The sequence below is a fragment of the Ptychodera flava genome, chromosome 18 (genome assembly GCF_041260155.1).
Source record: "Ptychodera flava strain L36383 chromosome 18, AS_Pfla_20210202, whole genome shotgun sequence".
Taxonomy (NCBI): Eukaryota; Metazoa; Hemichordata; class Enteropneusta; family Ptychoderidae; genus Ptychodera; species Ptychodera flava.
In genome coordinates this window covers 16,422,052-16,436,213 of record NC_091945.1, presented here as the reverse complement: position 1 = coordinate 16,436,213, position 14,162 = coordinate 16,422,052, and the positions used below count along the sequence as shown (strand labels likewise).

The window sequence follows — 14,162 nt, the reverse complement described above, 5'->3', positions numbered from 1 at the left end:
ATATATATATATATATATATATATATATATATATAATATATATATATATATATATATATATATATATATATATATATATATATATATATATAGTACATTATGTCGCCATTTAAAAAACTGCAATTTCATTTAATAGTTTTCCCTTTCATTTCATATAGAGATTTTTGGTCCATTTAAATTGACTTTATCAGAATAACTAGACTGGTTAAGAATAAAGCATCAAAGTATACAATGCTGAAGTTATTCTCGTATTCATATTTGTATTGGAGTCACTGAGTGTAATTGGTATTTGTAGTCCATGTTTTGACCACAAAATGCGTATTATACAATTTTTATAGAAGTTTAAGTTTTATGACATTAGATTTTTACTTTACACCTACTTAATGACGTTAAATTAGCAAAAAATTACACATGCATGCGTTTTTGGAAAAAGCTGTTTTCCTCATTTTTATCAAAAATCTCCATTGGAAAAGCTGCTATTTCAAACTACATCATCTTGTCCCACTCTTTTAACCAAAACAACACACATGATTGTGACACAAAATATGTTTATTTAGAATATATATTTATTACCTAATTATATTTTGTGAAGTGATGATTATAAAAAGTTACACAAAATGGCAAAGATGTAAATGACAGTATTTGTCACAGAAATAGAGACATTTCTTCTTTCAAATGTCCTCTCTACATGTACAGAGACAGGGCACCACACCATTGCATTGAAACAAGCTAAAATGCACCTATAGAAATGAACGTGTTTCACCTGTGCTCTTCTTTCGCACATGCAAATTTTACAATTGTCTTTCAAAACCAAGAATGAAAATCAGACGTTATTACACACAAATATTTGGGTGAGAGATGCAGACTATGGTAAACTACCCATGTTTGAAAATCAAAATGCCTTATTTCTCTGTGTTAACTCTACAGGAGAAAATAAACTCACAATATCCCATTTTCACATATCCTGGATTGTGAAAACTAAAATTTTCTCTTTGAACCCAAAGTGAGCACACACCACAGACACTGTAGAGCAACTGTGAACTATAGAATTTTGAAAGACAAGATATATAATGTTAAGGCGCACTTTTGATTTAAAGGTATACAGTCACCTGTAATCTAAATATGCCCATATATGGTCAAACGGGTGTTCCTTGGTATTCAAAATGCCTGTGTGAGGGCGCTGTTTTTAAAAAGCAGCCACCCGCTTAAAATCCGTGATTGGTTAGATTTTCTCTTTCCATAGTAACTGTGGCAAAATTGGAACAGGTGACAGTATACCTTTAAGTACATGATTCTTGTTGTGGCATTAGTGTCCTGACAAAATCTTCAGATGCTGGCATGAATTGGATAAAAATACATACAAAATAAAACTGACTGAGATTAAAACTGCATGAACATGTTAGAATTTTAAACATCCTCTGATCTGGATTACAAGTAAATTGTGAGGGTAAACGTCTGAAGAAAGGGTAATATTTTATGAAGTCACATGACTGTATAACAGCACACACTGAAATCTATAATGAAAGTGGCAGCCACTGTCTGAGAAATGCTAACATCTCTGTACTGCCATGTGAGAATTAGCATAACAAAGTCACAAGAATATTCCCACCATATACCAGTATCATAATCAGGTACTTTTCATGTATGAAAACCTAGGACCACAATTTTTTGCCAAGTAAGTCTATCTATTGGGCAATCTATCGCAATGTTCTTTTTGTGTTTAGTTTTCTCCTATATTTCTCAAAAAAAGTATACGTGTGTTAAAAAATCCTGGAAAAGGGTACTGTAAAATTTGCAAGATACTGTCTATGGAAAGCCACCCTGAGCCCAAAACTAAAGCCTATCTTCAGCATGTTTAAATGACCTGTAGCTGTAATTTCTGATGATTTGTTTTCACCTTTTTTCTTTTTAATGTCAACTTCAGTTTCTTGTTCTACTCCCCAAAGCATGTTGAGATACCCAGTATTCAGCTTGTCAACTCAGCCTGTACATGTGTAGACTGCATTGTTATTGTTGACAAGCTGAATACTGAGATACCCAGTATTCAGCTTGTCAACTCAGCCTGTACATGTGTAGACTGCATTGTTATTGTTGACAAGCTGAATACTGAGATACCCAGTATTCAGCTTGTCAACTCAGCCTGTACATGTGTAGACTGCATTGTTATTGTTAACAAGTGAATTCTAGTGTGGACTAGAATTCAATTGTAAACAATGACAGTGCATTTTACACATACAGCCACTACGTTATTAAACTTAATAGTAGATGTTCTAACACTCTTCGGGGAGTTAAACAAGATTTTTCTTTCGACTGACATTCAAAACAAAGCCAGTGAAACAAATCATCACATATTACAGCTACTGTCCTTTTAAGTAAGCAATCACCTTACACTTTACACTGTCAATGGAACAACGAAGATTGTCATGGAAATGTGCATTAAGTTACTTTAAAAAAACAACATCAGTCATAACACAGGAAGAAAAATATTCATAAAACTTTGGAAAGAAAGTTCCTTTGCACTGGAAATATATCAAATCTTCACAAAGCCTCTGAACTATGCTTGACTTTCTGAGTTTTTGTGTCATTTCTACTTTCAATTTGTATCAGAATGTGAGAAAATGAGTTTTAATAATTCTCTCACCTTGCTGTGAAGTCAAAGAAAATAGTCTCATTTAAATTTGGGTGGAAGGTATCGTGGAAGTCAGGATTGATTTTAAATTGAGATTCAGATTACTACAAAAGTGGAAGAAATGTGTCTTGGTATTTAGATGTTATTATATTTTTTACTAAGTTTGAAAGAAAATGGGAAATAAAATAGCTAAATTCACTATTATCCTAAAGATAAAACATAATCATGTGACATTGCCATTTGTACAGTTACAGACTACAAAATAAAGCGCACGTAGAAATTGATTTGTAAACTAAAATGTCTACAGAAGGTGCTCTGTTATACAAATATTTTTATTAAAGTTTATCAAACAGAAAAATTTAAATCATAATTAAATATCAGGTCTTTTCCTTGTCCTCTTAGCGTTAACGATCTCTGATATTTATATACCAGATCAATATTTACAAATTACTTGTATTGCTTTTATATGTCTCACTGACAAAAAAAATACTTTTCACTGTACAGGGATGGTATCCTCAACCTCTATAATTTAGCCAAAAAGAAAATTGTGATTGGAAATAATCCAACTAGTAGGACTTAACACTGCAGAAATCATTTTACTGGTCAAATTAAAAGAGCACAATTACAGAAATTTCATATGAGATGTGGTGGATTTAACAGAGTGGCCAAATTAAGAAGGTTTTTATAGCGATTTGCTTAGATAGGTAGGAGGTTTATGCTCTCTAAGGAGAAAATAACATAAGTCACCATTAACGACACTTTTCCATAAAAGCATGTGCATGTGTAGTAAACACTACCGCTGTTTAAAGAATTCAAATGCAAGAATTTGACCATGTAGTATCAAAATATGAAAGGTGAACTTAAAAGGTATACAGTCGCCTGTAATCTAAATATGCCCATATATGGTCAAAGGGGCGTTCCTTGGTATTCAAAATGCCCATGTGAGGGCGCTGTTTTAAAAAACGGCCATCCACTTAAAATCTGTGATTGGTTAAGATTTTCTTTTTCCATGGTAACTGTGGCAAAATTGGAACAGGTGACAGTATACCTTTAAATTCGGAGCACCTGGCCAGCCCTCAAGTAGCTCACCAAGCAAATATGCAATATCAAACTACATCATTACAAAAGTATTTTGTAAAAATATCCAAGTACTACAGCTATTGTCTCTGCCACAGCACCTGTACAGTCCTTGATCCTCCAAATTTTGCACTGAGAACAAATATTTCAGGAACGCAGAAAGGTCAAATCATTGTGTGGTAGAGATAGGCAACACGAACACTGGCAGATGTTCATTCAGAACTGTCAAATCCTCAACTCTCAGGTTCAAAAGAGACATACTCCTACAGGAATGTGATGCAAATATTATCCTGGTATTTCCCTATGGGAGAGGAGTCAGTAATCAACTTGACTTTGTGATAAAAAATCATCGTACCACAATACTTTCAAGACTGCCTGTACTGAGTATGGCAATATTGGAAAGATCTGACGCACAAATAGCTTGGTTATAAGTAGGTTAGATAATAATATGGTAAATGGTCACACACTGTATTCTCAATTTGATTTTTTTACTCATGCATTCATTTTCACGACATCATTGAAGTAAGAATTAAGTTACTATTTTACTGGAAGTGGCCAAAATCAGGAAAAAGTTCTAATGTCTAAAGAAATCACCTGGCACGTCTGCCTCGTCGTATCATTTCTGTGCACGAAAAGGGAGATGATTGAGAACAACAAATAAATAAGATGATGTTTTCAGAAACTAGAAACAAATTTGTCACAACTTGTAGGCAGTGAACAGTGATTACATATCATAATGTTTTTTGTTCATTATGCATCGCAGTACATGTGACCTGAACCCCTTAGTGTAAAAGAGCTTTTATTTTTGGGGAAGTGAAGCTCTGCCTTGCTTGACTTGTAAATAAATAAAACGTCAGAGACACTACCCCAGGGTAGTTTAGGACGGTGCAACTTCCCTGTACACAGTTAACATTCACTCTTTTGCCTGCAATGTGTAGTTTTGTTTAGATTAGGACTGGGGAGTAGCCTTTGTAGTTAACCACCGTGATGCTGTTGTCACCGGTTCTGATGACGCGTCGCCGACACTTCATGAAAAGCACGATACCGATCACGATCGTGCTCAGCAAAACTGTTGCTAGGATACCGACGATGACGTAGGCGTTCACCACTGCAATGGAACACGGAGAAAGCAGCATTGAATTCATATTCTGATGAAAACTGATAACAAGAACACAGTTCTAATTTGTATGTATGAACACTCTTTTGACATTTTTGTACACTACTTTTTATGGACTGTAGTCCACTGGGTACTTTTCAGGAAGAATGTGACTGGTCCTTAGTGAGCTCTTCAGATGCTATTGTACAGTACTTTTCTATTCTGATGTTAATGTGGACTTCTTTGAGCCTTGTCTTGTGAAATGTTAAGTTATACAGAAATTTCTTTAAAAGCAACAGAACAATACAGAAATTATTTTTAGCCATAATTTACATGATAGTATCTGACATTTGGGAAATCTTATTGGCATCTCAGATTGTTCAGAAAGCAATGTTATAATTATTTCCTACTTCACAAAAAATATGAACCTGACAAAAGTTGATCTCCTGTGATATAAAGGGCAGCAAAAAGAATAATTTTTAGCACATAATGTAATGTTGAAGAAAATTACCTGTTTCACTGTTTGGCTTGTCGTCTGTCTGCTGGGCTGCTAATGAGTATTGTCCATCTGAAGTATGAAAAATTAAAAAAAGAATATTAACAATTATTATTATCATGTAATGCAACTTAAAATGGCTGATATCTGTACTGCAGGGGCTTGATGTACTTACTCGACAGAGTGCTATCATATACAGTATTACAAAAGGAAGCAGCTAACTCCATCATGCAATACCAGCTGCACGCATCAACTTTAGCTGATCTATGATATAACTGTTTTCAATATTTACTACCCGTTTGCAATCTTCAAAAAACATCCACCATTATAAATGCATAAGTAGACTTGTGTGCCTCATGCTAGCTAAAGCTGGAGTCAACTAAAAACTACATGTCCACTCAAAAATCACAGTATATGCCAAATGCCAAAATCACACTACCGGTACTTCATACCAATCATAGCCGGCAATAGGTCACATTCACCCCTGCTTTCTTAGTGGACTAGTCTGTGACACTAGCAAGCTATTCTATTACTGTGGAGGGGCAGGGTGCATTGTAAAACATCTCACCTTGGAGACTATACTGGCAGAGGGACTGCTTCGCATACTGACAGGAAGAGGCACTGAAAATATCCATGTTCTGGGGCAGATAGACACACTGTTCATTCTCTTTGTTAACCCCCATGTCGGTTGCATAGGTCAAAGGTGACCCGTCATTCCACACCCACTTGCCCTGTGTGAGTTTGAGACCGATCCATGCACCATAGTCCTTCTGAACTGTAGAGAACATATCACAGGGTGTCAGACTTAATAAACTTTGGAATATGATTCATTTGTTCAGAAGAGTTGGAAAAGGCCTTGTTTCCTACATTGTGAGCTCAAAACACAAACTTGTGAATTCAAGAAAATTGTGGAAAAAATTCTTCTGATAGCTCATAAAGTTGATAAAAAATGTCTATGGGTAAAATTCGAGTACAGTGAACTAAGACACTTACAACCTTCCTGCCTCAAAGTGTACTTATGCGCCCATTCAGCCTCATCTTCATCTGTCAACACGGCTAAATGAGCTCTGGGATGTTCCTTTTGACACTCTAGGGATGCTTGGTGATAATTGCGACTGTAACTCACAAATTTGTAGCAAGTGTTGTTGTGGTTCGTCCATTCCAAGGCGCATTCTGTTTCTATGTTTGATGATAACAAAAGAAAAGCGTTGGTTTGGTTTGTTGTATATAACTTAGAAGGTGTGCAAATTTCACCTAAATCACTAAACTCTGTGGCCCAGCCACAAAAACAAACATCATGAACTCTATGAAGTAAAGATGCACCATATTACCCCCTAAATTGTAAACACTCTTCAGTACGTCAATTTAGGCCGCATCTTACATGAAGTTACAATGCATCGAATTTCATCAATAATCCCTGCTTTGCAGGCAGGTATACGCAACATTTGTATACAAAGTGTGAATATTTGATTTACTGCACGAGCTGCTAGGTAAGTGTTATACAGAGCAAATGTACCTTAACCCTTTAAGCGCTTTTATAATTCCCACCAAAATCTTAGTGCAATGTTTTACCAATTTTTATGAATTTTTCTTTAATATTTTTGATGATTTTGGACAAAGTGCACATAACTTTTCATTGGCTACAGTTTAAGATCAAAAGTTTTGGAAAAACCGGATAAAAATTGTCAAGATCTGAAGAAAAAAAATGTCTGTGTAATATTTTGATGAAGGAGACGAAATTTGATTTTAGCACTCAGAGGGTTAATCAAGTGTATGCCCACATACGAAGGGGAATCTTGCTATTATATCAATATTTGTGTTTATGGCATTTATACAAGGTTGCTTTCTTACAGTCTTATCCCCTGAGAAGGAGAAAACCGAACCAAAAGTTGACCAACCTTTGTCAAACATAAATTCAGCACCTGGGACTGAGCATTGTCAGCATATATGATACACAGCACATGTATTTGGTGATGGCAGCGGAAGCGACACAGACAACAAACAGCGACAACAGTTGATTTGGTGAAGCTCAAGCTATTATGCTCTCATGAGGCAGTTCTAAAAGCAACATTCTGAATGTTCACACTCCTTTTGTAATTACATCCATCTATTTAACCCTTTGAGCGCCAAAGTCTATTTTGTCCCCTTTATAAAATAAACCTCAGCTAATTTTTCCCAGTGTTTTGCAAAAATTTTGAGAAAAAACTGTAGCAAATGAAATGCAATGTCCATTTCGTCCAAAATTATCAAAAAATTACAGAAAAATTCATAAAAAATGGTAAAATGTTGCACCAAAATTTTGGCGAGGAAAATTACAGTGCTTAACGGGTTAATTAGCTCTAACACTGATTTTTCCACCTATCTAAACACTGTCTCTGCATTATGCTGCTATGCTAGTCAGGGGGGGTTGTTTTAGCCCTGGTAAATCACTTTTTTAACCACTGCAGGCATAATCTTTTAACCAATCAGAACAACACATTGGTGTGACTGATACTATAACACTGGTTACATGTACTATATTGTGAACATTCTGAGTTAAGTGAATTTGCCAACAATATCGGTACAATTTATGGCTCAGCATGACAGCAATCTTTGTTTAATTGAGGAAAATACACAAGGTGATTAGCTTGCACTATACAAGTATCAGCAAATGGCGGGATTTCTGTATCCCTTCAAATCTGATTAATTTCTAAAAATGTCTACCTCATCATCTGCCTGGAATCGGAAGAAATGCATGCTAGAGGAAATGCACTCTCAGCGTACATACATCAGAATAGCCAACAGCATTTGACCTCAGTATTGTCGTTTGGTTCCTACCAATGGTTACACAAAGCCAGACAGATTCATGACCATATACCCACATGAGTAACCAGTGTTACAATCTCTGTTCAGTAAGGGACCGTCTCAGATTGTCGCATAAGTTCAAGATACGAAATTTCTTCGCTTACATCAAAATCCCCTTCCCCAAAACGAAGGTTCAAAAGTGCAAAACGTTGTCTGCCTGAGAGTACAATGTAGCATTTTGCTATAGCTACTGAAGAATATGTATCCACTGACCACATTACATCGTCAAGTAGTCAATCAAATTTGAGTACTAACCATAGCATGACACGAACCAGTTGGAAACAGTTACAGCAAAATTTGTTGGTAGAAGTGTGCAGTTTTTGTTCATTTTTACACACAATGTAAAGCGTACTTGTAATCACAAAATAAAAGTGCGAAAGTGAAGTTCACTAATTGAATGGAGGTCAAACCCCCGTAAACGATCAAATTTTGCTTTTTGTACTTATGCGACAATCTGAGACGGTCCCTAAGATAAGATTTGCTCAGGACAGTCACAGAAGATCAAGCTGACAAAGAGATGGTTGCCAATGCATGATTTCAGGGAAGACAGCGGTGTTTTCTTACCTACTGGTGTCGCAGTTGACCCTGTGACATTCATACACGACGCACCACACGTATTCGGACAGCACTTCTGAATACCGGGGCACTGCTCATCGATGGAACACGTATCAAGGCACTTCCCGGCTGGGTCTTTCGGGACAGCAGGACAATCACCCGGCTTGATCTTGATCTTGGCAGGGTCGGAGCAAAGGAGTCCACAGCCATTGCTGCAACACTTTTTGTTCCCGGCACAGTCAGAGTCTGTGTTGCACATTTTGTAACAGATCCCCATGAAGCCCTGTTGCAGGACGGGGCATTTACCTTCTTTGGCTTTCACTGGAGCTGTTGAAATCATTGACAGCAGAATTATGTTGCATCCTTGGTTAATGACTATAAACTGAACAAAAACTGTCTATAAACTGAGCAAAGATGTAAATTACCTACGTGGAACAGGGTGGATTGCAAGCAATGGTTGTTGTTTAAGAACAAGACCGTGATGTTAAAATGACAGAGTACAGAGTATCAATGCCTATCAAAAAAGCATTTTCTTAATATACTTTTTTGGGTTGGAAATTTAAAGGAATCAAATGTTTTGAACAATACATATTTTATGTAACTCAATTACAATGTTGTTTCAGTCTCTTGGCAGTGCAATATACTTTGAATTCAATGCTGACTTTGTCATCTGCACTCAAGGAAATACTGTTGGATAAGTTTGGAATGCAACATGTGACATCCTGGTTTTGAATTCCTTGGCACACATCCATCAACCATAGAATGGCTGCTACCATCTTTCATTCCCACCTCCCTGCATGAACATCCCACTTTGCCGTGTGCACTCAAGGAAAGAGGGGTTGGGCAAGTTTGGAATACAACATCCTGGTTTTGAATTCCTTGGCACACGTCCATCATCCATGGAAAGGTTGCTAACATCTTTCATTACCTCGACTCCCCATATGAATATGCCACTTTGCAAGTGAAAACATTACAGTTGAATCAAAAATTCACTGGTGGTGATAGTTTATTTTGTTTAACCCTTTGAGTATTCTAATTTTTTCCAACCAAAATTTTAGTGCAACATTTTACCAATTTTTATGAATTTTTCTGTAATTTTTTGATAATTTTAGAACAAATAGACATCAAATTTCATTGGCTACAGTTTCTTATCGAAATTTTAGCAAAACTTTGAAATAAATTGACTGTGGGTATACTTTATAAATGTAACAAAAATTGACTTTGGTGCTCAAAGGGTTAATGTATCAAAACTCTATTCACCTGCTTCATATATACACTCATCCAAACATTCCTCCTTGGAGTAGAAGTTATTCCCATTGTTATGGCAACCACCAAAGATGAACTGGACGCAGTCATTCTTAGCAGCGTTCCATGCCCAGCGAGGAAAGTACGCTCTGCAAGGGCCTGTCACTATTGGCTGGAAACACCTGGAGGCGGTGCTTGATTCTGTTTGCCAGATATGAAAACAGAACAGACATAAATGATTTAGACGGCATGGAAACTGAATCTTGATAAGTGGAATCAGTGTATATCACTTTATGATGAACAGCAAGAAAATTTGTCCGAAGAATTTGCATATGTCCTCATCATCATTTCATTGATAACAGTAGAAATGCATCTTGGGGATAGATATTTGAAGTCTCAAATACTTTGAATACTTTTCTGATCTACCACTTGTGGAGGCTCATTTAGAGTAAGAAAAACAATAACAGTCTGTATAGAAAATAAAAAAAAAATTATTTTTCCCCAAATGGTTAACACAGGAAGGGATGGCAGCCATTTTGAATTTCAAATATCGGTGAATGTGAGTTACTTTGTTTCTCTAGAACCAAACTTTGCATGGTGACTCAAGATTTTTATTCTTGAGTCGGTGAGAGAATAGTTGAAAGTTTCAATGAGGAAAATTTGAGCAAAAGTTTAAGTCTTTCACTTTCAAGGTGCATATATACTACCTTAACCCTTTCACCCCCAGTTCCCTGTATACAGGTCCAACTTTACCATAGAAAACAATGGATTTGGGACAAACCGTGGTGGTGAAAGGGTTAAAATTCCTAAAACCAAATTTTTACATTTTTCTTGTAAGTGTGAGTGTGGTTACACAAACTGATGACATAAAGGTCAGAAACAAAGTAAAAACATAACTGTTACCAATTCTTTCACAAAGTTTGAGAGTCATTCAAACATTTTTGAAATGGAACTTTCAGAAATATCTCTTGGATTTTATACTGCCTCCTAAGCAGAGGGATTGCTAAACCCCTAACCTTTGATAAAAATCTGGACTCCATGATGCATTCATACTGAGGCCAACAGTGATACCACTGAGAAAATACATGTAGGTACACCCAGAAGTACAGAAATTTAAAGGAAAAAAACGCACAGCAACTCTGAGTTAACCACTGAATCAATGACAAATTTTGTAGACAGAAAATGTGAGTTAGAGATCTCTCTGTCTAAGCATACAGTGACACCACCGATTGCATTCATGACCTATGACCTTTGATCAATCTGTTGCATTAACACAGGTATGGCACTCATGACAAAAATCAACAGAAGCAGTTTTAAATTTACCCTACAATGCATTTTGGTATTTATTGCTTTCCGAAAACTTTAAGTGTTAATATAAAGAATCTACTGAGCTCATTTGGCACCATTGGAATTTGAACCGAAAAGGTGTGAACTGGATACAAATTTAGCCAGAGTACACTGATAGCGTTACAGTGATAGTGTTAGAGCATTAGGTCTTCTGAATGAAGAGAATTCATAATTCTGAATGATAGTAAACTGCTTGCAAAAAACAAACAAAACTTCAGGACAAGCGATGTGGAAACCTAATACTCTCTGAGAATGAGGATATCTTTATTATTATTTCAGCAAATGCATCCATTTTACTAATTTTGCTTTGCACACCACTGGTTTGATCATTGTCAATTCAATTTCAAATGGAAAATACTCAGCAATTTTTTAAAACATTGAACATGTGCTTCAATAGGCACATATTCTTTCTAGAATTGCTTTGTTTGTGTAACTCCACATACCTTCTGCCGCTGTAGAAATGCATAATATTGAAAACAGGACAGATACCAAAACCAAAATAGCCACACGGTGCAAGGCAGATTCCATGGTAATGCTGTCAAATTGTCTTCTTCTGTAAAAAAGAACATTCAATTTCTGATATCATTATTTCTCTCCAATTTAAACTCTTTTTCTGCCAGGCCTAATCACTTTCCTACCTGCCAAGCCGGTCAAAAGCAGATTGAGCAAAAACGTATAGCCATTTTCATCTCTGCTTGGTGTGATATGTTAGAACAGTTTATATCCGTAAAGACGTTTACAGTATCAACATTTTCAGGCGTCTTAAAATATTCAACTCTTATTTTAAATGCAAGATACTGGACTGGTATACTGTACTTTTAAACAGCTTGACCTTATCGTGACATATGAACTTTGCAAGATAACTTATTAATCGTATATTTTTAAGAATTTAGCTTCAACCTAATAAATACATTTTCATGGCATACAATATGCAGTAAGTTATTGTTGACAAATTCGGCCATCTTGCAAAAAAATGAAGTTGGCCATTAGACACATACAGACTTTATCATTTGATAAATCAAACACTGAATTTTTTTACATGACTTCTGGGAGTATAACAAGAACCTATTTCACAGTCAGAAAAAAAATTAGTTCCAAAATGTAACCAAATTTAAGGCTGTAGTGGAACGTTAAATTTTAAAGTATGGCTTGATTTGTGCATGCTTCAAAACTGACATTGTTATTGCAATGCCACACAAGTGGATGAAATCATATCACAATGCTGATGACGATGGGGTTTAATGGTTTCGTCACGCATACCATCAAATTATAGTGTCCTCTGGATACTTGATGTGACAAAGTTAAACCAGACTGCAGCGGCACTGGAACAGCGAATTTCTCAGTCTGTGCTTCACACCGCCAAGCAATCTCCAAATCACTGAAATACTTCATTCAAAAATTTACAGCTAGGTCAACACACTGAACATGATCCAGTTGCAGGAGATTGTAACCATGGCGATGAACTTTGGTACACCATTTTCAGCAGCATCACATATGCACATCACTGACTCATCAGATATTCAGTTACAGGGCAACTTCAAAAGGTCAGAAGTTGGTATCTGTCTGCCAGTTTCAAACGCAAGCTATCTGATTGCGAGTTGAAAACTGACTGAAAGATTCCTGCCCGACATGGTCTAAATTCTATTTAATGAAAAATTTGCAATGGGCATCGCAAGTTCCTGAAAAATACATATGACCTAAAAGGAGTACAGTTCACACTCAGTCTTCGGCAAAATTTTGGAAAAAAGTATTTTAATTTTTTGTGGAGGAGTCTTATCTACTCATCTACTTAACAATTCTCACAGTAATAGTCCCTCAAATAGCCCTGCGTACAGGTCTGTGTGTTCCCGGCATTATACCTGTTATACGGCCTCCACCACAGGCCGTATAATGCCGGGAACACACAGACCTGTACGCAGGGCTATCCCTCAACATGTTCAATGACCGAGGTCACGGTCCCTCCACAATTTGTGAAGACCCTGTACAAGTACTATGCCAGGATTTGGTGGCCCATCGTATCGTGTCGATCCAAAACACTTCCCCGCTACAATTAGCTGCACAGGGCATACTCTGTGTGGCTGAACTAAAAGTAATTGTTATTGATAAACAAGGCAATATATATCGGCACTCAGGAAGTAGCGACGGCATAATACTGGCCGAGGACACAGAACAGTTTTTCACGCAACGGTTGAAACAATGCACCCAGGCTTTCACGCCATGATCATTAACGTTCGAAGATCCACAACAGTGGTTTTTGACAGGTTTTCGGACGTTTCTTCACAGATTCTAGAAATAAAATCGATGTCAACCTTTACGTAACAGCAACTGCTCTTGTTCTAATCATACGACTACCGTGTTATAAAATGTACATGTACAAAATTCACAGTGCAATAACAAATGAATAATTGAACATTTGTTTTGTTACCTCGACACTTGCGATTTCCGAAAGAGGATAAACACAAATGAACTGTTCTATCTGCTGGTGAGTTTCCTTAACTTTCCTTGGTGAGTGTGTTTTTAAAGGAAGTGAATGTCCTTGGCGAAAGTTTCGCCTCCGCCGCCGTGCCAGTCCAGTGTTGTCCTCAATCTTACCAGGTTCATTCAGCTGCGATGTTGACGAGACAGTCGATGTGGAATGGTGACATCATTGGTAAGTACGCCCTCTATCACGACGTTCAAGAATCCTCAATGGATGCGTCAACGTAACACACGCCTTCGACCACAAGGGCCTCAGGCTGAACAAGCAAGTAAACACAAAACAACCAAGTAAAATAAACAGAAAAAAAAACAAACAAAATAGAAGAAATAATGAACTGAAAGATAAAAATTTTAAACAACCAAGTAAACACAAAACAACCAAGTAAAATAAATAG

At 36.6% G+C, this 14,162-nt stretch overlaps 1 protein-coding gene across 2 annotated transcripts; it reads right to left on the bottom strand.

The window, feature by feature from the left end:
- Nucleotides 1–2,140: 2,140 nt before the first annotated feature.
- On the bottom strand, nucleotides 2,141–13,929 carry LOC139116995 (uncharacterized). 2 transcript variants are annotated; one of them, XM_070679787.1, is made up of 8 exons: nucleotides 13,715–13,929; nucleotides 11,733–11,842; nucleotides 9,958–10,143; nucleotides 8,707–9,024; nucleotides 6,292–6,477; nucleotides 5,867–6,073; nucleotides 5,314–5,370; nucleotides 2,141–4,814 (listed from the first exon to the last, which is right to left on the bottom strand). In XM_070679787.1, exons 2-8 carry the CDS (start codon nucleotides 11,815–11,817, stop codon nucleotides 4,651–4,653), a joined length of 1,203 nt encoding a protein of 400 aa, XP_070535888.1. In that variant the 5' UTR covers nucleotides 11,818–11,842; nucleotides 13,715–13,929; the 3' UTR covers nucleotides 2,141–4,650. The 2 variants fall into 2 exon arrangements, with proteins under 2 accessions (XP_070535888.1, XP_070535889.1); XM_070679788.1 differs by having other exon boundaries at nucleotides 4,480–4,814; nucleotides 11,733–11,834; nucleotides 13,715–13,868.
- Nucleotides 13,930–14,162: the final 233 nt, after the last annotated feature.